Source organism: Drosophila nasuta, chromosome 2R (genome assembly GCF_023558535.2).
Source record: "Drosophila nasuta strain 15112-1781.00 chromosome 2R, ASM2355853v1, whole genome shotgun sequence".
Lineage (NCBI taxonomy): Eukaryota > Metazoa > Arthropoda > Insecta > Diptera > Drosophilidae > Drosophila > Drosophila nasuta.
In genome coordinates, this window is record NC_083456.1 from 12291376 (window position 1) to 12315972 (window position 24597).

General features: G+C 35.7%; 2 protein-coding genes across 4 annotated transcripts in view; both read right to left on the reverse strand.

Annotated features, from left to right (window-relative positions):
• Window positions 1-14639, reverse strand: part of LOC132787161 (headcase protein) — a 107646-nt gene extending 93007 nt beyond the window's left edge. Inside the window, 2 exon segments of the mRNA XM_060794077.1 lie at window positions 12860-13044; window positions 13047-14639. Of these exon segments, the coding sequence (XP_060650060.1) occupies window positions 12860-13044; window positions 13047-14093 (1232 nt within the window). The 5' untranslated portion in view covers window positions 14094-14639.
• Window positions 14640-21887: 7248 nt separating this feature from the next.
• On the reverse strand, window positions 21888-24033 carry LOC132786325 (odorant receptor 98a-like). 3 transcript variants are annotated; one of them, XM_060792827.1, is made up of 3 exons: window positions 23284-24033; window positions 22046-22403; window positions 21888-21986 (listed from the first exon to the last, which is right to left on the reverse strand). In XM_060792827.1, exons 1-3 carry the CDS (start codon window positions 23964-23966, stop codon window positions 21921-21923), a joined length of 1107 nt encoding a protein of 368 aa, XP_060648810.1. In that variant the 5' UTR covers window positions 23967-24033; the 3' UTR covers window positions 21888-21920. The 3 variants fall into 3 exon arrangements, with proteins under 3 accessions (XP_060648810.1, XP_060648812.1, XP_060648811.1); XM_060792829.1 differs by lacking the exon at window positions 23284-24033 and adding an exon at window positions 22737-22817; XM_060792828.1 differs by lacking the exon at window positions 23284-24033 and adding an exon at window positions 22605-22760.
• Window positions 24034-24597: the final 564 nt, after the last annotated feature.

Genomic DNA, 24597 nt, shown 5'->3' on the forward strand with positions numbered 1-24597 from the left:
TTATAATCTGCTGTTGGTTGGAGTAATTTTTATAAATGTTGTCCCTATATCATTCATAATACTTGCTGCTTATTCTTTTGCTTGCAATATTTATGGCCTAGGCCTTTTGCTACTTATAAGCTGATAAGACTCTGCGCCCCTCCCCCCGTTTTGGGGCAGGGCCAAGACGATCCACAATGAGATGCCATTGAAGAAGCTGCTGGACAGCAGAAGCAGCAACAGTGACATGGGAGCAAAGGGGAAAAAATAGCGTCAGCCGTCAGCAGATGCTACCTTAAGATTAAGGCCCAGTTACAATGCCAACAACGGCGACCGCAAACGTGGCAACGGCTTTTCAAGGCTTTTTTTTCTCGTTGTTGTTGTTGTTATTTTTACAGAGTGAATTTTTCTTTTTGTTAACAGCAATTTTATCGCGTGCATAAACAAGATGCGGACGAGCGGACAGAAACAAAAAAACGACTTGCACCGAACTTCGAACTGACTTTCAAGTTTACAAAGTCATGCAACATGGCCATGTGCAACATCATTTCGGTTCGTTTCGTTTTTTTTGTTCAACTCGCTGAATGTCATTCTTGTTGTTGTTGCTGCTGCTGTCAGCGGCTGTAAAAATTATTGCAGGACATTTGCCAAAATGGCCAAAAGGCAAAACTTTTTATTTATTTACGCGACCGCTTTTCAACATTTATGCAAAGCAATTTTTGTCGTCGTATTCTCATTGGCACAGCAATTATTACAGACAACAACTGGCGGCTGCCTCAATTTCAGGTCACTGAAATTGTGCTATAAATAATACATAAATATTTATCAGTCAGTCAACATCTTTTTTGACAAAGTGAAAATATTAATTACTGCTTTTGAAACACATTTTAGAGTATCGCAAAGTCGTTCAGTGTTCGCCTAGAGCATTCTGATTTTGTTAAAAGTTGATTTTATTGGGACTTTCTTTCACTTTAGCCATTTCTCAATTTATGTTCCATTGATTTAAATCTCAGGCAAATGCAATTTTTATGCGCCTTTTTTTCGCTCCTCGCTTCTCCGGCTGCTGTTAAATAAAATAAAACTTTATCGACGTTCCAAAAACGAAAGTGTAGCTCAACTCCAAGTCGAAGCGAAGCTGAACGATCGCAATAAATGTTGCATTTTTATTATCATTTTTTGTACGCTGTGTTTTTTTTTTTGTCTGTTTAGTTTTTGAGGTGCCTGTTGTCATCGGTTCGATGGGGCAAGGAGGCAGCAAGAAGCAACGATGACGACGACGACTCGAAAGCCCGAAAGTGAAAGTTGCCTTTTCAAAAACAGAAAACAGAAACATATGTACGTGTCTTATATGGGGTTGGGGGGTTGCCCCGATCGACTAAAGATCTGCTCATATCTTTCATTAACTTTGTCGTCGCTGGGCTGTGTGATAGTTTTTTTTTCAGTTTTCATTTTTTTTTAATTGAATCAACTGACAATTTAGTGAGGGGCCAACTCTGAAGCTGTTGCGCTTCTCGCGGCGTTCAAATTTTTTAAGCATTTTACATTTATTTTTAATTGTTGCTGGCGCCTGCCTCACACACAAGTTCAATAAACTTGGCGAAGCGTTATTTGTTTTTGTAACAGCTATCTTGCAACTGTTACTGTTTGCAGTTGCAATTGTTGTTGCAGTTGCTGTTGTTGTTGCAGTTGCAATAGATACGTTGCAATTTTATTTCAACGCCGCCTTTCAACAACGCCGCCAGGCATTCAACAACATCGAAGCCAACGAAGCAGCAAAAGCAAACGATCATTGCCAGAGCTCATTGGCCTGACTTTTATTGTAGTTGTTGTTATTATTATTAATTATATCGGTGATTGGGTTGTAGCAACTACTATGTAGCAAATTATGGCGTGAGAAAGTCGCTTTTTTTTTCCTCTCAGTTTGCTTTTTTTGTAGGAGTTGATTGAGCACTCTTTGCACTTAATTGAGACTTGAACTTGCTGTTTCAAAAGGGTTCAACAAAGGGCACAACTTAGTTTTAGTTACGATATGGATAACAGTTCAATATCATTTAAATGTTTATCATTGAAGAAAAGTAAACAAAATTAGTGGAATTAGAAGATAGAATTGATAGGCAAATGATAAGAGTTTATCGTAAGTTGAAAATATTTAGTAGCAAGTACAATTTTGAGGTACCCACTACCAATTTAGAAAGGCATAACAGTGCGGTATTATTATTAAAATAAAATTAGTATATTGAAAAATACAAAAATATACCAAATACTACATCTGGTATATACTATTATATTCAAAATATACCATAGAGCACAAAATATACCAAACTGTCAATCAAATCAACTAACATTTATATTCAAAATATGCCATAGAGTACGTAATATACCAAACTGTCAGTCAACGCAATTAACAACTAACAAAAATAGACCGAATGCTTCATATGGTATATTCTATTATATACAATATATGTATACCATAGAGTAGAAAATATAACAATCAGTTAATCAAAGCAATTAACTAACAAAAATATACCGAATGATGTATATGGTATATACTAATATATTCAAAATATACCATAGAGTACAAAATATACCAAACTGCCAATCAAAGGAACTAAAAACCGACTTAGGCAGCCGGAGTCCAAAGTGGGCGTGACAAATTTATAGTCTCTCAGATCTAGGTATTCAAACTGATACACGGACATGGATATATCTTCTTGCCCATTGACACAGATCAAGAATTTATATACAGTAGAGAAGCCTGTTACATACTTTTCCTGTAGACACAAAGTTACCCTATGGTTATAAAATATGTATAAACAACAAAATAAAAAATGATTATCAAATAAAATAAATGATAAGTTCAACATTTGCTACTTTTATTGGCCTTAACACTTCATAACAATCTCATTTCTTTTGCATTTACATATAGATGTTGTTTGTGGCAGTCAAACCCCTACGATTATTGACACCTACTCAATCAGAGAGCTGCTGCGCCGCTTGAGCGAGTTGCTTCACTCACTCAGTCAGCCATTCAGTCAATGAAGCATACTGCTGCCACACCCACAAAAGCCAAGCACGAATCACACGCCCACAACAAAGAGCAAATGAAGCTTAAATTTTAATCGACACTCTCGACACCAAGATGATGATGATGATAATGTTGATGATTTTTTTGTCGCCCATTGCTTGAAGGATGCCACATTGCGCGTGTCCTGTTGCTTGTGGCACAAACGGACAGACAACAAACAGTTTCGACGCGTTCAAAGTCATTTGGTTTTATGATTATTAGCTTGTTTAGTTCTCTCTCTCTCTCTCTGTCAGTCTGTCTTCTCTCTGCTTTTGTAGCTGGCGGCAAACATATTCTTTATGCTTATATAATATCTATTTAGTTGCAGTCAGCAAGTGCTTAGATTGCTGTTTGCTGCTTGTTTGTCTCTTCTTCGTTGTTCGTTGTTTGCTGTTTGCTGTTGTCACGACTGATTGCGCTTCTTGTGCGATAACCGTTGCCATTTGTATCTTGCCACATTCCACTTCTTCTTTCTTTGCTGCTCATAACAATTTGACGCTTCATGATTTTGATCGAGTAGACAGAGGGACATATGCTTCTCTTGTTTAATTGAATAAGTGCCAAGCAAAAAAAAGCCAAAAACAGAGAGAGGAAAGTAAATGTCAATGGCATTGCACACTTGCTAAAAGAAAGGAGCTCTTGTGACTCTGTGACTTCAGGCGTGTTGCAGCGCCAATTTTCATTTCTTTTGGTTAATGAGTTTGGCGCGTCGAGTCGCGTTTTTTTTGGCGTTGGGAATCCGAAAATCGAGCATGTGGCGCGTTGATTTGCGAATTTGCTGCGGACCCCAAATTAAAGTCAGACCCCAAAAACAGCATGACGACGACATAAAATGCATTGCGATCGCCCAGTTTCAGTTGAAGTTGTTTTCGTTTCATCTGTACTTTTTTTTCCATCTTTTTTTTTTTGGTTGCATGCAACATTAGCAGGCATAACAATGACTGCAGCTTGAACGAGGAGAGCTCAGTTTTTATGGCAATAAAAGCAAATTATTTTTACGATGAAGCAGCAAAATAAATAAATACATTCATGTTTCCGTTGCCGATGCAGTTGCGTTGCTGTTGCTGTTGTTGCAACGCCAAACGCATTTTAATGTCTGCCCCCTAAAAACGGCGGCAAAGGGCGTGTCAGACAGTCAGTCAGTCAGTCAGTATTGTGTGTGTGTTTGCCGTTGATCATCCAACGAATGATAATGATGATGACGGCCAAGGGGAAAGGCGAAAGGCTACCAAATTTGTTAATCGCCTGAAAGCGTACGAAAAAATAAAGCATGTTTATGTTTTTACGACTGCATCCAAGAATTACAACAATTACAACTGCACATCAATTGCGGTATTATTAAGCAAATGTGCCGACGAATGAAATGTGCTGTCTGTGTGCAAATGAGAAAAGCTAATTAAACAATCGAAATCCCTTTTCTCCACAAATTTGCCAATTTTCTTTCCTGTTGATCTTACAGCGAAAAGTTCACTGCTGTTTTAGGGATATTCAAAAGATGTTTTCTTGTTTATCTCTATTAAAACTTAGCACTTCTACTTTTCATATTTATAATGGAAATGTTGAGAAATTGAATTATTTAATTTCTAGTCAAAATCTTTTAAAATTCCAGTCTCATAATTTCCATTTCTATTCTGTTTTTACAGTTACTCACTTTAAAAGCGATTTAAGACGCTTAAAGACGAAATTTTGAAAATTCCAGACTTATTACTTGATAAAATTAAGGCATCCTTACTTATACCATTTATACTGTATTGCAATCTTGCTTCACCACTTAATACTTAATGACAAATAGTTCCTTAAAGGACTTTAAAACCCAGCCTTATTGCACGATAAAATTTCTAAAAATTTGCAACCTTTTAGCTTTTTCCATTTGTATTGTTCGTTGACAGTTCAGTAAATAGATCAGTCAGTCAGTTTTACAACTTTATATTTGTATATTTTAAAAACTATAATAAAACTTATTCTGCTACAATCTTACTACAGTATTTAAAGCATCTGAAACTTCCAGCTTAGGAATTTGCAACCCATTGATTGCGATTACCACTTTTAGTTCGGCTCGGTTGATCTTAATTAGCCAAAATGCCAGTTAGCCATTCAACGTACTCTACCAACTGATTTATGAGAGTGTACTTACACTTCCAATACTGAAAGGATTTCCCCAACTCACACTGCACATATTTTGGCATTTGGTAAATGAAAATTGCAACTGTGGCCAAACTAATAAACAAATACGAGGAATGGACGCACATAGAATGATGCTTGGACAAAAAAAAAAAAGGACAAAAAGCGACACAAATTGCAAATCAAATGCACAGCAATAGACACATGTGGCATATGCATTGAGATTGCATTGCAGTTGCAGGCTGGGAAAGTGGCAAACTGAATCGTTTTAATGGATATCAAATAGGGCACAAACAAACACAACGCAAAACTAAAAGTGAGGGATTTTTGGCATGATGTATTCAGAGAGGAGGCAGCAGCGTTGCATTGTGATATTGTTGGGAGGCCGCAAGGGGCAATGTTGCAGCCATGAGTTTATTCTCTCTGCACAAAAAAAGCGAATGCGATGCATACGAATACACACACACACATACATATGTACATATATGTGAGTGCCAATACATGTGGAGTAGTATATATGGCATTTTTCATTCTTTCTCGGAGCCAACGTTGCTTTCATTTACGAGCCTGGTTTTTACTGTTGCCAGGTTTTTTTTCTGTACGTTTTTTTTTTATTTCACGTTGCGTTTTTGTGTCTGGCAGCTGCTCGACAACAACAACTACAACAACAATGGGGCCGCAATATTGATTGCAATTTCAGCTTGCAGCAGCGGCGACGACTGCGACAACAGAGGTCGACTGCGAGCCTGATTCTGTCCCGGGTTCGAGTCTGGGTCTGAGACTGGGCCTCGCCTCGTTTGGCTCGCACAAAAGCCTAAAAGCACACACACACATGCTCACACAATGAGCAGACAGATAAACATACAACACACACACACACACACACCCACCACAGAGCAAAGGAGACGTGCTGGCTTATGGCCAACACACAACATCATGCTGGGGCAGGCAGGAAGCACAAAATGCTGAGCCAAGTGAAGCCTTTCAAGTTGCCAAAGCCTGCATTCACATACACACACATATCTCTCTCTCTCTCTGTGTATGTGTGTGTGGTGTTGTTGATGCAGCTGCTGGTGGGTGTAGGTGTCACGTGTGTTTGTGTGTGTGTATTGAAGTTTGCCCTGGCATTGTCTGTTGGCAATGAAAATGCGACTAGTGCACGTTGAGAGTGAGGGAGATGAAGCGAGCTGTAGAGTTGGGGCTGCAGGCAACTGACGACGACGACGTCGACGACGACGTCAGACATGCGCCGTTCGATAGGCTCTGCACTCTGCGTGTGTATGTGTGAGTGTGACGTAGGCGCAGGCAAAGTTAACATGCAGACAGTCAGATAGAGATATGCTGATAAGCACCCAGCAGGAGTTCTGCAAACGTGTAGCACATGAAAGGTTCCTTTCCATAGGCAGTGATATTTTCCATGTGGGTGCATTTATGAATGTATGATGTTTACATTTCAATGCAATTTTAAGAAAATTAAATGTTTTTTTTTATAAATCAATTAGTTATAGATGGCAAAGAATTTTTTTAGAAAATGTAATTTAATTTATAACAAATACAAATTCGGTAGAATTTAAAAATATTTGAAGTCGGAAAAGAAGGTTTGCTGGCAAAATTGTATAAAGTAAATTAAATGTGTACTATAAAAAAAATATATATTATATATGTATTACCAACAAAATTTTACTTGGATTTTAATTTTTTTATTCATATTTTATACAGTTTTATAAACTGTTCTCATGACAATTTCTTCCATGTGGGTGCATTTATTCATATATGATGTTTACATTTAAATGCAATATTAAGAAAATAAAATGTTTTTTTTTTTGCAAATTAAAAAAATTCACATTTAAATTTTAAACAACAAATTCAACAGTATTTAAAAAAATTAAAATCGGAAAAGAATTTTTTCTAATTTATAAAATAAATTAAATGTGTACGACAAAAATATCCATTTTAATTTTTCGAAAAGTTTGCTTCTATTATACTTTTTTTTATCGATATTTTATATAACACGAAAAATTAACTTCAATTACTGTTTCTCGGATCAGTCCGATTGGGTGCCTTATGTTATACATAAGACTAAATGTATTTGCACACACGAGTGTGTGGGCTTCACTGCATTTGCATGTGTTTGTTGTGCGTGTGTTTTTGGCAAAGATTTCATTAATAGCTTTTGCGGTCAGGTGTGGGGAAGAAGAAGAGCGAGCCCTGCACCTCAATGCAATGCATACTTGATTCCGCTACAGAACAAAAGACTCTCCCACTTCCCCACTTCGCAGACATGCAGTTGCAACTTCTTCTTTCATTCTTCTTCATTTTTGAATCTCCACCACTCAAGGAGTACTCATAAGTGTGTGTGCATGAGTTCATGGTATAATTTGCAAATGGCTCGTGAGTATTCGAAGGTTAACACTTTATCCAGAGGATGAAATGCTGAAGAGAAAGAGAAGCCCACTTGACTAAATACATACAAATTTTTGTGTTTAATGTTTCCTCAATTTAACTGCAAGGTTTGTTAATCACATTACTTGAACCTCGATCCCCTATATAACCTTTTGACCGCCCCTAGATGTGTGTTTACCCGGTTTTTTGTTGTTCATGCTTCGCTGATCTTTTGGCCCCTTTTCGACTCGCATACATATTTTTATTGTTTTTTTTTTCATGGAAAACTCTAAGCTTACATAAAATATTTATGACACATTCAACATAGAACCGATTTCAATTCTTCACACTTAAAATAACTCCCACCAGCATAGAAATATTATTAATAATAATAAAAACAACAGCCAAAGCAACTGATGTAATGGCAATTTGCTTCCGCCCTAATAAAAAATTATACATTTAACGTACATACATTGCAGATTTTATGCTTGACGTCTAGACGAGGCGACACTATTGGTACGTGCTCAATTAGTGAATTCTATGTGAATATACGAGTCCATTTGTATTTGAATAACACCCCCAAGAAATTTCGAATGACATCTGGTGTTTTTGTTTTGCGAATGACGCGATGTGCGATGTGATGCGACGACTCGCGGCAACATTTCATAATTTTTACTACACATTATTAATACTAAATGAATTCTACAAACTTGTGGCGTTCATGCCTGGATTTGGCGAGTCTAATATGTCGACAGCACGCCTCAGCAGCCTCCATAACATATAACAACAACTCGACACCACAACAACAAAAGTCGTGCGAATGCTGTAAAATTGTGCGAAATTGCCAGTAAACAAGTTTGGGCTAAAGGGTATATTCTACTTAAGTTCAGTATTATATATAAAATTCTTGAAAGAAACTCTTAAATAGAAGAAACAATAACAAATAAAATCATCAACATTTATCAACATTTTCAAGTTAACACTATTTGGAAATTTAATAAAAGAAAAAAAAAATCAATCTTCATAACAGCACGATTCATACGTTAAGATTTTTGCATCTATCGAACTATCGATAACACGTGGTATTTTGCAGTCGCGCCATCTTTACTAGCCAGTGTGCACACACTTGCGCTCGGTCTCGATTTTCACACCAAAGGCAACGATAAAAACAAAACCGTAGACACATCGTAATTGTTTTTTCTAATTCGCATTTTGTTGCTACTTTTAATTGTGTTGTTATTGTTGCTTGCTAAAAATGCAGCTATTCTCGACTGCGTGCCTTACACAATTTATTTGCAGTTGTGCGCGTCTTCCTTTAATTTTGATTATTTTTGTTATTGCTTCCTTTTAGCAATCGCCAAAGCTCGCAAATGAAATGCGCCATCGAATATTTTGCGCTTTGGCCAGGATAGAAGATAGAACGAAAGACAGAGAGAGAGAGAGCGATAACGGGTTAGAAGATGGCGGCTAACACGTGGGTGTGAGCAAGATGGACTGTCATTTGCATTTCATTCGTTTTGGAGTGATTTGTTACGCCAAAGGGAAGTTAGAGGGAGAGGGGACAACGAACACACAGAGCATGACTAATCACGACAGTGGGGGGCATAAATCATTTGCAGACAAAACAAAAACAGCACGAGAGAGAGAAATCTTAACGCCGCACTGTTGTTGTTTTGGTTGCTGATGTACTCCAAACAGGAAGAGCTTTCTGCAAAAAAGTTTTGCTTTAGGCAGCAGCAGCAGCGAAAGAGCAGCGTAAAATAAAAATCATAAAAACAAACGCCCAAACAGTGCCCAACAAAAATAAATACACACACACACATACACAAAATGAGTCTTAACCTTGACATTGAACGATGAATACATAAAGAAAATGCCGGCAAACATGTTACATGTGTGTGCAAGAGAGAAGGGGATATTGAATGTGCGTGCGTGTGTGTGGTGTGAGGCGCTTAGGCATTTTGCACCGAATTTAATAAATATTAAATTGAAAGTGAGATTGGAGAAATGCTTTAAAAACAAACAAAAGAAAATAACGTTTGTTTATCATCAAAACAAAACAAGAAAAGAAAAAGTAAAAGCAAAAGTACAAAACAAGAATTTCGGCCGCGTGTGGCGCTAAAAATAGCAAAGCAAAAAATAAAAATAACAACAAACAACGCACATAAAACGAGATAAAAATTTCGTTTATGAATTAAAAACGTAACACGAAAATAAAACACAAATCAGCCGGTTTATTCTTTTTTCTTCTTATTTATGATAAGAGAATGCACAATAAGCGAATATGCAAGGTAGAGAGAGAGAGAGAGAGAGCAAGAGTACAAGCAAATTGTTCGCTCACAGATCAAATCAGATGTGAGAAAGAAGAGCAGAAAGAAGAAACGCACCAAAGCTGAACAACAACAAATGCGAGCACAAAATAAAAACAAATATCACGGCCTTGAAAAACTGGACAAAAGCAAAAGCACAAAACACACACGCAAAAAGAGAAGCCGAAGCAGTCTTAGAAGGAATTAGAAGTTTGCTGTTGTTCTTCTTGTTCTTCATATTTATCGAGGGTTGCTGCGCGTACAAAAAAAACAACACTTGAAAGCAGCAGCAATGAAAAGAAAGGAAAACGTAATCTCGGCTAAATATTCGGCACAGGCTCAAGTTCAAAAGAGGAGAGGGGGAAAAAGAGGCAAACCCGGCAGATCTTGCAAAAAAGCAAATGGGAGAAGCAATAGAAATCAACAAGAAATAAAAGCAAAGCGGGCCACAACCAAAAATACAAACACGATCTAATTCTGTTGTTGTTTTTTTCCTTCTTTTTTTTTGCTTCTCTGCTTTTTGTTGCTTTGCTGTTATTGCCGCTGCTTCTTCCACATCTCGTTGCTTGTCGATTGTAAGTATGTGTTTGTGTGTGTGTGTTTTTATCGAGCTGGAATAAATTTTAATGTGCTCGACGACGCGCGTTTGCTTTGGAAACGGAAATATTAAAATTGGGCATAACAAAAAAAATATATTCGTATACATTCATGTACTTGCTGTACATGTGTTGATCACTTCTTATGCGTCAGCGTAATGAAAAAGGAAAAGAAAGCTACCCATGTGTCAGAGCAAATCTTCAATCTTCACCAGCAAAATTGCAACGGGGCGGAGGACAGGAGAAGGAGCAGAGGAACCTTGACCCAAAGTCGTGGATAAAAACACACAACAGCAGATAAAGCAAGCAAAACGAAAGAGAGCAAAAAGTAAAGAAAAAAAAAACTGAATTCGATAAAAGTGAAACTCGTAATACAAGTACAAACACACACAACACACACATGTACTAAATAATAAATGTGCGACCAAAAAGGAAATAACAAGCAGAATGGCAAAAAAATAAACGCGAGCAGAATGAATGCGGCAGCGACGTCAGCGTCAACGTTGAAGTCGCTGCTGCATCGAAAGATCGCCAAAAGATAGCGAACGAGCAAGAGCGAGTGAGAGAGCGAATGCGACAGCAAGAACGAGAAAGCACGCGTTGTGCTTGGAGTCAGTTCGTCTGGTTCATTTGCATAATGCAATTGAACTTCCTTAAAATATAAATTTAAACACCCGCAAAACAGAAATCTTAATTTGTATTAATACATACTAAAAATAAACACACATGTATGCACACATATATATTATTTACAAGCGAAATGTGAATAATACACTCGCAAATATTGAATTAATTTATCAGTATTTAATTTTTGCAGCTGTTCAGCCGGAGAAAGAGCGAGCGAGAGGGAAAGAATCAGAATCGTGTTGTCGTTTATTTTTTGGACATAAAGGAAATATCAAGGTTATATAAGCGAAGTGAGATGGCGTAAAGTCAACAACAAACAATTGTTTAAGTAACACTAAGCAACAAAAAAAAAATGAAATAAATAAATACGAAAATATAAAACATCATTTGGAATTTTTGACAATCAAATCAGATAATGAAATGAAAAAATGTTGGAATTTTAATTGAAATGTATTTGATTCATCTATTCGAATTTTTTAACGGCCAACAAAAGAGAAAATACAATATATGTCTTTTTTTTTAAATAAAGAATAAATAACAATTTTAGTAAGATATAAAAATCAGTTATTGGAATATAAATTACAATTCATGGATTTAATTTGCTTGAGATGAATTTAAATTTTGGATAAACATTTTTGTTTTTTTTTTACTCGTTAGTTTCGATTCGAATTTCCCAAAAGACAACAATTTGTTTCTTTTTTTTGTAGATATTGCTAATATTTGTTGTATAGTGTAAACGAAAGTGTCGTTTTTTTTTTAATAAATGTGCAAATATTGAATTATTGACTTTGGCCAGATGTTGGGAAATTTCACAGACAGCCTCCGACAGACAAATCTAAAAGCGACATATATTCAACACGCTGATTGAGAGAGATATATTGATAGAGAGCGATAGAGATTATTTAAAGTGTGAAACCAAAAGGAATCCAATTTGAACGCTCTTTTTTCAGGGGAGAATTTTTTAATATATATAAAACCTAGATAACATTTGAATCTAAGGACTTTAATCATTAAAAATTTTGTATTATAAAAATTACAAAGTAAATATCATATTTTGATTTTGATTTTCTTCAACGTTGGTACTTAAATTTCCACAATCAATGAAAAATGTGTTAATTTATATAAAAAAAAAAAATATCATTCTTTTCGTTGCGGGAGAACGTATGAAATGATATAGAATTGTTTGATATTCATTATAAACAGTCAGTTTGTAAATAAAAGAGAAAAAAAAATATATAAAGAATCTAAATTTGAAGTGTGTGGCTTACAATAAAAAATAAATAAAATATAAATGATAAATAATCAAGAATATTTGCTATCACAAATTCAAATAATTTTTTTTTTTTTGTAAATTTATATTAAGTTTAAGGTTATAGTGAACTATAAGTAGTACTGTAAACTCATTTGTAACTTGAATATAGGATGTAAGTAATATAATCTAAAACACCATTTTTTATATTCGTTTCAAAGTGAACAGTCTGAGGAACTTAGTAAACCCTTTTTTGAAGTAAAGGGTCGAAAATATAATGAAGAGAGTGAGGCATCACTATTTTCGTTTCCCACTTAAGATCATAAATAATCAAGAATAATTTTTCTTGTAAATTTATATTAAGTTTTATGTAATAATAATAATAATAATAGTTTACTATTAAATAATTTACTTGTAAATTTAATATATGTAAATAATATTAATTTAGATGATTTTTTCACTTTCGTATCAAAGTCTGAGAAACTTAGTAAACCCTTTTTAAAGTCGAAATATAATGGAGACTTCAACTTACCGAACACGCTCCGAATAGAGTTCGACTTCTTTGTTCTTCTGCTGCTGTAGAAGCTGCTGTTGATCGTAGCTGGCCAGAGGCTTAAAGTTGCTGATGTTGGCCAAAGCGGGCAGCTGTGGCAACTGTTGCGGTTGTTGTTGCTGCTGTTGCTGTTGTTGAGGCAAGATGCTCTTGGCCAGGTTCAAAAGCCGTTGTGCTGAAGCAACAAGCTGGGAAAGCTGTTGTTGTTATTGATGGTTGCAGGCAGCTGCAATTGTTGTTGTTGCAAGTGCAACTGTTGCTGCTGATGCTGCTGTTGTTGCTGCTGCTGTTGCACGGGCGACAGCGAAATGTCGGCGCTGGATTGCGAGGCCGATGGGGAGCTAGAACCGCTGGAAGACAAACTTCCAGCGCGATTCCGCAAATCGAGGCCCAAAACGTTGTTGTGATTGTTGATGTTGTTGTTGTTGGTGTTGCAGTTGTTGCTGCTCATGAGAATGTTGCTCAAAGTGGCCACAACGCTGGGCTGCAAAATGTTGTTGTTGTTGTTGCCACCGATATTATTATTAGAGTTGCTGTTGTTGTTGTTGTGTGGCAAGCCGGAGCCAATGACGCCCACATTGGGATTGGGCGTCAAGTTGCCACCAACAACAGATGCCACAACAGACTTGCCACTGCCTCCATTGGTGTTGTTGTTGCCACTATTGTTGTTGTTGTTGCTGTTGCGATTGCGCTTCTTTTTGGCCTTTTTCTTGTCATCGTCCTCGCTGATGAAGCAGCCACTGTTACCACTGTTGTTGTTGTTGTTGCCACCGTGTGGCAGCCAGTCGAGATCCTTGCGCAGCTGCCCCCTGCCACACTTGCAGTTGCAACTCTTGGCGACCAACTCGTAGCCCTTCTTCGTCCACAGCTGTTGCACGCGTTGACGCTCCGACCAGCTGCGCGCTCTGCCGCTGCTCTTCAGTTGTTGCAACACGCCCGCCTCCCACAAATCGAAGCAATCCCGATGCATATACTGCCCCACGTTGCAATTCTCATTGTTGCACAGCACGCGGACACATTCCGAAAGCCCTTGTTCGTCCAGTGCGATCAGCGCATCCAATTTGCCACATTCACCGTTGGGATAACAGCAGCGTGTGAGTTGCACGCCCACGTTCAACATTTGTTGCATGGGCGCCATGTTTGTTGCACTTCCAGTTACCGCTGATGTAAAGTCTGATTTTTGTTGCTGCTGCGAATTGCGACGCGGCGCCATAAAAAAATATGTTTTTATTTTTTGTTGCACGTGCGCTTTTTTTCCTAGCAGTGTATTTTTTTTGTTGTTGCTATCTCACTCACACACACGTGACTTGCATTTTGCGTTTGTATAAAATTGTTGTATAAAATTGCAGTCTATTTATTTATCTGTTTGTATATTGATTGTTCTTTTTTTTTTGTTTTTTGATTTGATATTACTAAATTTTAGTACCTGAGCTGAGTTTACAACGCACGTTTCTAGTATCAATAAAAAAAATTGTCATCAAGTTAATTTTTTACATCTTGACACACACAGACACTGTCACTCACACACACTCGTAAATGAGCGAAAAATTTGTTTGGTTTTGTATTTTTGTTGAGCAGGAATATTTTTGTTTTTTTTTTGTATTTGCTGAATTGTATGTAAAACGTTTAGCGGCGATTGCGTTTTTTTTCTATGTTCTGCGCTTCTTTTGCATGTTTCGTTCGCTTTGCAATCGGGCGAAGAGCGATGCAAAAAACACAACCAACCAGATCAAAAGCGAAATTCCAACTAAACGCTACGAGCGAATGAGCGAATGGACGAACGAACAAACGGTACACACGACGACGAACAGAACGCCAACTGAAACTGAAACTCAAAACACACACACACACACGCGCGCATACATGCACACACGCTGCCGCCGGCAGAGCGAACATACAGTCATACAGTTGTTGTTGTTGTTGGTGGGTGGATGGAATCATGTTGTGCTGCCCTCTGCTACTGCTGTCGGCAGATGTTCGCTGTCGAACCGCGTTTGACAGCGAAGAAAAAAAACTTTGCTGCCGGCAGCGAAGTTGGAAGTTTTTCGTTTGGATTTTTCTTTGTTGTTGTTGCGCATTATTAAGGGTGGGTGGGTGTTGGGGTGGTTTGGTTGGCTGGATTTCACTTTCCACCACCACCACCAGCAGTACTCGACGGAAAATGCTTGTTTTTCATTTGAGGAAAATTCGTTGGTTGGGTTTTTGGCGCTAAAAACTCCTTTGCGTCAGGAAGAAGGGTGAAAATGGTGTTTGGTTTGGGGGTTGGTTTGGTGGAGCAGACACCACAGCAAAAAGAAAATGTGTGAGAAGGAGACAGAAAGAAGCAGCGGCAATAGCAAGCGACAGCAAATATTCTAGCAAATTCACTTTCGATGCGGTTCAAACACAAAACGCAGTCGCTGTCATTTCCCCTCCAACATGTTGTGCTGCGTTTGGGCACTGAGAAGTTCGACAGCGCTTCGAAGACAACTTGCATGACAACGAGTGTGAGCGGGTCGTTTGTGTGTGCCTCTGGTGTGCATGTGTGCGGCAAAAAAGCCGGCAAAACAATCAACAGAGCACGCTAAGCAGGGTTGTCAAGTCGTACAAAACAACAGTAACCAATACATAACACACAATACATACAGTATGTCAAGAAACTCTTTACACACTGAAAAAAAAACATATTTTTTGACTTTGCATGCAAAAATAAAGCCTTTAGTTATTATTTTTCAATATTTTTTTAATGCAGATCTATTATTTAGTAAATTTCAAATTAGTATGTACAAAAATAAAAACAATACAACGAAAGGGAAAATTTTAAATCAACAAAATATGAGTTTACACATTTTTGACACTGTCAAGAAAGTGTTTACACACTTTAGTTTTCGATTCTGTTTTGTTCTATTTTTCGAAAAAACTGTACTTTATTGTTATCTATGCTTCTTCACTATTCGCTATTTTTGCATTCCTTTTCATTCAATTGCAAAATCTGGCTACGTACTTGTCAAAAAGCTGATTTTTTAATTATTTGACATGCCTGGAGCTAGTTTGACTTTTGACGTTACCCAATTGACTTATTATAGTCACCAAATTGGAAAATTTGTAGCTTTAGCTAGTGGAGCTTATTGGGGTATCGCAAAAAATAATTTATAATGCTCCAAATCGAGCCGAAAATGAAGAAAGACTCCAAGCAAAGTGTGGAAATGGTCGAAAAATGGATATTGACGAGCGGGCAGACCGCCTTATTATGGGCAAGGTCCGTCAAAACCCCCAAATTTTGATCAGAACCCATGCCAAGGAGTTGGGAGAAGAGTGTGGCACGGTCGATTCGCATGAAACCATCCGCCAACTAATTCTGTGAAACAAATACTCTTCAACCGTTGAAACGGTTGCGCGTAAGAAGCCGCTGCTTTCGAAAGTAAATGTTGAAAACGCTTAAATTTTGGCTTTTAACATGACCATCACGCCGGACAACTATTGGGATGACGTCGTATTCTATGTCCAAACCAAAAAAAATGCTATACTACAATGATGGACCAACTAGAGTATGGCACAAGTCGTTAACAGCCTTACATCAGCGCAACATCATTCTGACAGTAAAATTGGGAAAATAGTATTTGCTCCACAGAATTAGTTGGCGGATGGTTTCATGCGAATCGACCGTGCTACACTCTTCTCCCAACTCCTTGGCATGGGTTCTGATCAAAATTTGGGGGTTTTGACGGACCTTGCCCATAATAAGGCGGTCTGCCCGCTCGTCAATATCCATTTTTCGACCATTTCCACACTTTGCTTGGAGTCTTTCTTCATTTTCGGCTCGATTTGGAGCATTATAAATTATTTTTTGCGATACCCCAATAAGCTCCACTAGCTAAAGCTACAAATTTTCCAATTTGGTGACTATAATAAGTCAATTGGGTAACGTCAAAAGTCAAACTAGCTCCAGGCATGTCAAATAATTAAAAAATCAGCTTTTTGACAAGTACGTAGCCAGATTTTGCAATTGAATGAAAAGGAATGCAAAAATAGCGAATAGTGAAGAAGCATAGATAACAATAAAGTACAGTTTTTTCGAAAAATAGAACAAAACAGAATCGAAAACTAAAGTGTGTAAACACTTTCTTGACAGTGTCAAAAATGTGTAAACTCATATTTTGTTGATTTAAAATTTTCCCTTTCGTTGTATTGTTTTTATTTTTGTACATACTAATTTGAAATTTACTAAATAATAGATCTGCATTAAAAAAATATTGAAAAATAATAACTAAAGGCTTTATTTTTGCATGCAAAGTCAAAAAATATGTTTTTTTTTCAGTGTGTAAAGAGTTTCTTGACATACTGTACATAAGTACATAATATGTACATGTACCACTAAATATGCACTACATTTTTGTGTTAGGCAAATACAAATGCAATTTCTAGTATTTATATAAAGTTATTCAATTTTTTTTTTGATAATCGACATCTCGTTTACTGCTTTTATTATGTATGTATGTATATACAAAATACAAATACTTGTGCACTTGAAAATGGTGTATCGATAGATCTACATACATACATACATATGTACATTCATATTTGTGTAGGTGTGCATACATATCTTACGTACATATTTATGTATGTATGTATGTGTATGTATGCAGGCAGTCAAACACAATGGCACACGAACTGCAAAAAAGACGCAAGCAACTGAGACATTGAGATATTGATACATTGAAAAAATATGCGCACAAAAAAATAATCGAATTTTATTACGAGTTGAAGTTATTTAAATTAAATTAATGAACAAATTGTTTTCTTTCAGTATTTTTTTAAGTACTGATGATTGCCTTAATAAATTCATATAATGATACATATGTACATAATTACCAATGAAAATAATATTATTAGATTTTATTTGCTAATATTACTTTCATTTTTCTAATAGCATCTACAAAACAGTTCTGTTTTCAAAAAGGACAAGTTAGCGCTACTGCTTTTGGTGTTTTTATTGTTATCGTTGTTCTCTCTGTTCTACTCTTCGCATCATCGACTGTTCTTATGCGTTTATGTACGTATGTATGTATGTACATACATATATTTTTATTTTCAAATATATATGTATGTATGCTTCTATGTATGTATGTATTTGACACCCGTATGCACATACATACAACCATATGTATGTAATACGTACGTATGTATGTACATACATATGTATGTTCATATACCAGCAAGTGTGTCTCTTGATGCTGTTTCTCTTATGGGAGAGTTCTGTATTAAAATCGTGTTGCAAAAAAAAAAACAATGAACATGCAAATGCAAACAGAAAATTCCAAAATAAGGGCACGTGTTGGATGGCGTTAACATGTACATATACATATGTACTTATGCATGTGTCTATTGAAATTTGTATGTATGTACATATGTATGTAGAAATATAGATGTATATACATATGAAATACGTTTTTGCATTTACACATAGTGACGTTTTTGCAGTTAAAAACATATCGATTATTGTCAATGCGACTTTGTAAATATCGATAGTGCTAATGTGGGCGAAAAGCATGCGAATAGATATCGTTGTGTTCATTCTGCATTGTTTTCTCTCAATTCGCTCTGGCCTAAGCTTTATTTAAATATATTATGTGAATATAATAATAGTGGCTGATAAATATTAAGTTCAATTATTATGTACGTATATATTACATATGTATACATTTTGTATATAAAATGCGTGTGGCACAAATGAGAGTGCGAAAAAAAAGAAGCGCAATATATAAGGCGCATTGTGTGATTTCGTTGTTCACATTCTTAACACAGGTAAGCATGAATGTGTGTGTGTGTGTATTTCTTATAGGACTCCATGGCGAAGGACTCGGCAGAAAGTCAAGGTCCAACTGGCAAAGTCAAACTGCGTAGTTTGTGGCCACCTTTTGTTGTTGTTCTACCTGCGATCGAAAGCAGTCGAGGGGAAGGTGAAGGAAGACGCTGTGTTCTGATATAATAATTAAGTCAGGTAGGCAGATCGTTCAGCCATTGCGTAATAGGTTCTCTCGACATCGGTGTAAATGTGTCAGTGAGCGTGTGCTTGCTGTCTTTGCATGTGCATGTGTATGTGTTTGTGTTTTGTTGTTTTGCTAGTTGAAAGGATCGCAATGAAAGAAAGAGCGAACAAAGAAGCGTCAGCGGGATGAGAAGAAAAGGAATTGCGACTAGTTTTCAGAGGGAACTCTTCTTCTTTAACTTAGTTTTTTTTCTGCTTGCATTGTGTGCCTTGCACTGACCTAATTTTAATGACCAAAGAAATTGAAGAAGAAGCAGTGCAAGAAGAAAGAAATAAGTATGAAAAAAATGGTTGCTGAAGTCGCAAAAGGGGAAGACGCAACGTTTTGCGGCCCTGGGGCATGTTGCCATATTTTAGCGACGACGACGACACGCATCAACTTTAATTTTCATAATTAATGGCAAGCAAAGGCTGTAGATGGCCCGCGGTGGCAACGGGGAGAGTTGCTTGCCATAAATAAACGTCGAGATTTTGTGGACTGGACTAAAAGTAAGACAAAAAAAAAAAAAGAAAAACATGTGCCACAAACAGTCAGTTTGACACGTCATGGGGCATGTGGCACCCAAAAACCAAAAACCCCGAAGACTTCCTGTTTTGCGTGCGAAAGCGTGGCCACTAAATTTGTTTATCTTTTTGTCCTGCACCTTAAGGAAATCGCAAAGATCTCCAAAGACAGATATTCTAAGTTTGGCAAACATAAGGAACATTTTAAAATTTGAGTACAGTATTATGTCGATAAATTGGCTTACTTAAAATTATTTGAATTTTTGAAACATTAGAATATTTGATTTGTAAAAGAAAATGACTAGTGAATATACATTTTAGCTCATTTTTTTAAACTGAAATATGTACATTGCATTTAAGTGCACATTTGAGATTACTGCATCATTTTTTTAACATTCAACATTTTTACAAGTAATTTTGAAATAGTTATTTACACTACATCTTTTAAAGTAAGTGCATATTCCGCATAATAATATAATTTATGAAGTATATATTTTTTTTTTATTTTAAATTAACATTTTAATTGCACATTGCAGATAATTGCATAATTTTTTAAGATATAAATGTATATTTCGAATTATTACATCATTTTTAAATCATCAGATTAATTTATTTTTATTAAAAATATTCAGTTATATATTCAAAAATTTTAATAAATATTTGCTCTAAATCTTTTAACTTAAGTGCATTGCACATAGTATCATATTTTGGTTAAGTGCATAGTTTTAAAAGCATCAGTTTTTTATGTGAAACATGTTTAGTTTTAAATATTCATATGTAAGTTCTTTGAAATCCATACACATCGTAGTTTGCAGATAATGGCATCATTTTTCTTGCAAAAGCTGTGTGTGCAATTATCGACATTATACTGTATAACTTTTTTGGGCTTAGAGAAAATTGAGTCACTGCAGCGAAATATGCCTAGCAAAAGCTTTTGCTCAGCTCCTGAGGGTGTGTCAGTGGTACACACTCACTAACAACAGATGCGATGCCACCTCTTGCCCATACCCTTCCCTACCCCCGTCGAAAAATGCGATGTGGAATTCACCACGCATCCCAGAGAGCGAGAGTCGGGGTATTATTTGTAATTACCCATACTCCTACGTTTATCCAATCGGAAGCAACTTTGAAACCCAAAATAGGGTTTGAAATTTTCATGCTGGCATGACAACCACTGCCATATAACGGTTCCCATACTGTCATTTATATAGCATATATATATACGTATGTTCTTTATATATAGGGATAATACTTGTATACTCTTACATAAGCGTGTGTATGCGGGTCTTTGTGGCACAGCTGAGAGACCCAAGGGTGTCGTAATTTCGTTGCCAAATATATAACTTCAACTCAAACTTCATTTTGACCAAATGGAATATGGATGAGTTCTAGGGTTTTATTTGATGTTTTTGGTTTGGGGACCTTTTGTCCTGTCCTCCTCTCATCCCACCAATGGCAACAATGGCGTCAGTTTTCGCTATCTCTCAATGTCAGTCTAACGAATTCGAGTATTTTATATATGTACATAAGTGAAATGAAGTCAGCACTCGCATTGAGTATATGGCCTATATACTAACATATGGAGTAGATCCGCAGTGTATAATCGAATTCCTATTTGCATGCGTCACATTCCATACGAGAACTAGTCAAAGACTTGGCTTTAAAATGTATCAGTCAATCATTACGTATTCTATCACTATTTTATACATACAATCTATTTGGTGCACGTTATCAATCCTAAAACATTTATTTTACTGTCGAATTTCCATTTAATATAGGGATCTTTTAAAACAAAAATAAAAATTATTCTTTTTTTAAATTTTAAGACAAGAAATTCTAAAATTTTTCAGTTTAAGATAAACGTGAAAAATGTTCTCCAAAATTATTATATAAATAAAATATTATTTGGCTCAAGATCTCGATCTTAAAACATTTATTTTACTGTCGAATTTCCATTTAATATAGGGATTTTTTAGTACAAAAATAAAAATGATTCTTTTTTTTAAATTTAAATATAAGAAATTCTAAAATATTTCAGTTTAAGATAAACGTGAAAAAAGGTTCTCCAAAATTATTATATAATTAAAATATTATTTGGTGCAAGATCTCGGTCTTAAAACATTTATTTTACAGTCGAATTTCCATTTAATATAGGGATCTTTTAGTATACAAATAAAATGTATTCCTTTTAAATTTTTAAAACAAGAAATTCTAAAATATTTTATTCTGAGATAAATGGGGGAAAAAGCTTATCCAAAAATATTATAAAAGATTAATTTTTTCTTGATTAAGATAAGGTGATTTTAAAATATTTTAATATGATTCAAATACATAACAATTTATTTTTAAATAATTTTATTTTTCTTGATTAAATTAATATTTTAATTTTATTGAAATTTGTATTTCTCAAAATCTTTATATTTTTATTAAATATTTCATTTTATACATAAGTGCTTGGTGCCTAAATATATTTTAAATTGTGTGATTTGAAATAAAGTATTTGTATGTTCAATCTAAATCAAATATATTCATTTGATTTATGAAAGTGATAAGAGAGAACGCCATTTTCACCATCTAAAAAAAGATAATTTAATAAATAAATGTAATCTTCCAGGATTAAAGACTCAACTCACTTGGCTGTAGGTCGCTTGACAAATGGGCAAAACTCCGCCGCCCATAAATCGAATTGGTTGCTGAGCATTGTGCATGAAATGCCTGAGGGCCGAAGTATATCGATGATCGGCACCGATCCAATTTGAATGGAATATGGCCATCGAGAGCTTTTCGCAATCCGCCAGAATATGATCGCAGGTGAAGCAAATGGGAAAGGATTGCAGGACACAAGTGGCTAAGTACCATATGGCCGCAAGAGCCGTCAAAAAGTTGGCAAAGAATAGAATGTGAATTAAAGTGCAGGCCAAAACAAATCCCATTGCAGTGAATTGGACAAAGAGCGAACGGGAAATAATAGGTCGCATGTTAGCGCAGTATCTAAAAGAAATTAATATTATCCAAATTATTGAAGACTTTTTTATAGAAGTGTATTATAACTTTGTGCTAGCAGGAAATGTATGAAACAGACATAAGGAGGCATCAACGTCAACAGCAGAAGCAATTTAGCCATGGCCGTCTGTCTGTCTGTTCGTATAAACACCTAGATCTCAGAGACTATACGACATTTGTCGACATTACTTGTTATGTTGGCACGCAGATCAAGTTTGTTTCAAATTTTTGACACGTCCACTTCCTCCCCCGCAAATCGACAAAAATCGAGTAACAAGTGTAATTTTAAAGCTAGATTCGAATTTTGATATATACACTAACAATTATAGTCTTTGTGATTCCTGATTTGGTTGCGATCAGATAAAAATTGTGGAAGTTCTTCAAAAAATATTTTTGTATGGGCAAAAACGCCTACTTAGTTAAGGTTTTAGTTGCTTTAGCTGACAGTCTGGTATAATTTACAGTCTATGGTATATTTTGAATGTGGTACTATATCAATATACCAGATATGACATGTGGTAGATTTGTATATTATATATACAATTATATTTATTCAAAATGGGTTGCAGTCAGCACGCCCGACTGTAGCTTTCTTACTTATTTTTAGTATTTTTTGTGGTATATTATTTCAGTATATTTTGAGAATAATTCCGCATTATTTAAATTTTCTTTAAAATGTTTTGCGGGTGTCTCACAGTCATAGCATACTCCACTGTAGCTTTCTTACTTGTTTTTAGTATTTTTGTGGTATATTATTTTGGTATATTTTGAGAATAATACCTCAATATTTTGCTTTTATTCAAAATGGGTAGCGGGTATCTCACATTCGAGAACACTCGACTGTAGCTTTCTTACTTTTTATACTTACTCGATAATTAAACGGTGGTCAATAATGCAAAGCACAAGCGCCTCATAGTTATCGTCCTCGTTGCTTGTCGGATCGGTTCTTAGAGTTTCGACTCGTTCAATTAACAATTTCATATGTCCTCGCACAGTTAAACCAAATATCGAGGGCAAACAATCGACCAAAATGCAACAGGATATACCAATTGAGAGGAGAACAAACTCAATAAAGGAAGCGATCCATAAATTGCGTTTACTCTCTCGCCAATCGAGATTCGGAATGTAGATATTAAATGGAGCTCGACCTGATAATACCGAACTAATCAACATCAATGTCGGTGTCATTAGATATGCCACAGTATACAAAATAGAAAAAGTATCGCAGCGTTGAACCAATTGATTGATCTGCACACGTTCTTCATATTTTGTGCATCGTTTATACATTATCTCGAGCATATCCTTGGCTTTATCGAAACGCCATCGATTCATTAAAAGTATTATAACTTTTATTCCACATGCGGGAAGATTGAAAAACATTGCGAGAGTTGCGAGAAGTTCATCGGGCGTTATGTTATCGATGTTCTTCACAAAGGCCACGACGAATGCAATCGGTAGATAGACTTCTAGAACTGTCAGCACCGTGAAGCTCCAAAGATCGAATAACATTCGATAGTTTGGATTTTGATCGGGCAGCGGTCGAAGTCCCATTATTGCTAATCCGAATTCCACATACTTGTAAGCTAATTGAGATCCCAAAAATTCTACAACTTTTTCATCTTTTCTTTCTTTGTCGAGCTCCATCTTAGAAATTCTTTTTCTTTACTGTTGGCTTGATAAAAATATATAAACTGATTTTTTTCTAACCGAAATGCTGTTATTTATAGCTTCTCAGTTTAAGAAAAAGAACTTTATAAACTTTATAATTGTGGGTCTTGTACTTTGAACCATATGTGATTAGAGAGTATTGTATATTTAATTGTGGAAAAAATGCTATTGATTTTGTTGTATGATTTGCAATTTTTTCGAATAGTTTGAAACTTTTTGTTTTTACAGTCTCCTGATTGCCAACATGTCAATTTATTGAAGGTCAGTTATAACGTTTTTCTTAATATATATATCATACTTGTATTACTTTTTGTGTGTTATTTTTGTTGAAGTAATTGGAAATAGTTCAATAATATTAATTTTATAATTTAGTGACTTCATATTACAACCTGTCATATTTCTTTACTAGAACTGAAGATAACTGTATCTATAAACATTCCTATCTATACGTATTATATGAATTTCTATTCCTTGCTTTGTAAGTACATAAATGAATAAACGAGTATGTACTCAG

Bases quoted from the DNA above. Each gene is read 5' to 3' on its own strand.
- LOC132786325 (XM_060792827.1), bottom strand. From the start codon at position 23,966: ATGGGACTTCGACCGCTGCCCGATCAAAATCCAAACTATCGAATGTTA. The intron at 22,404-23,283 runs GTAAGTATAAAA...AATTTCTTTTAG, and splicing joins GACCACCGTTTAATTATCGA to ATACTGCGCTAACATGCGAC. The intron at 21,987-22,045 runs GTGAGTTGAGTC...ATCTTTTTTTAG, and splicing joins GTCAAGCGACCTACAGCCAA to ATGGTGAAAATGGCGTTCTC.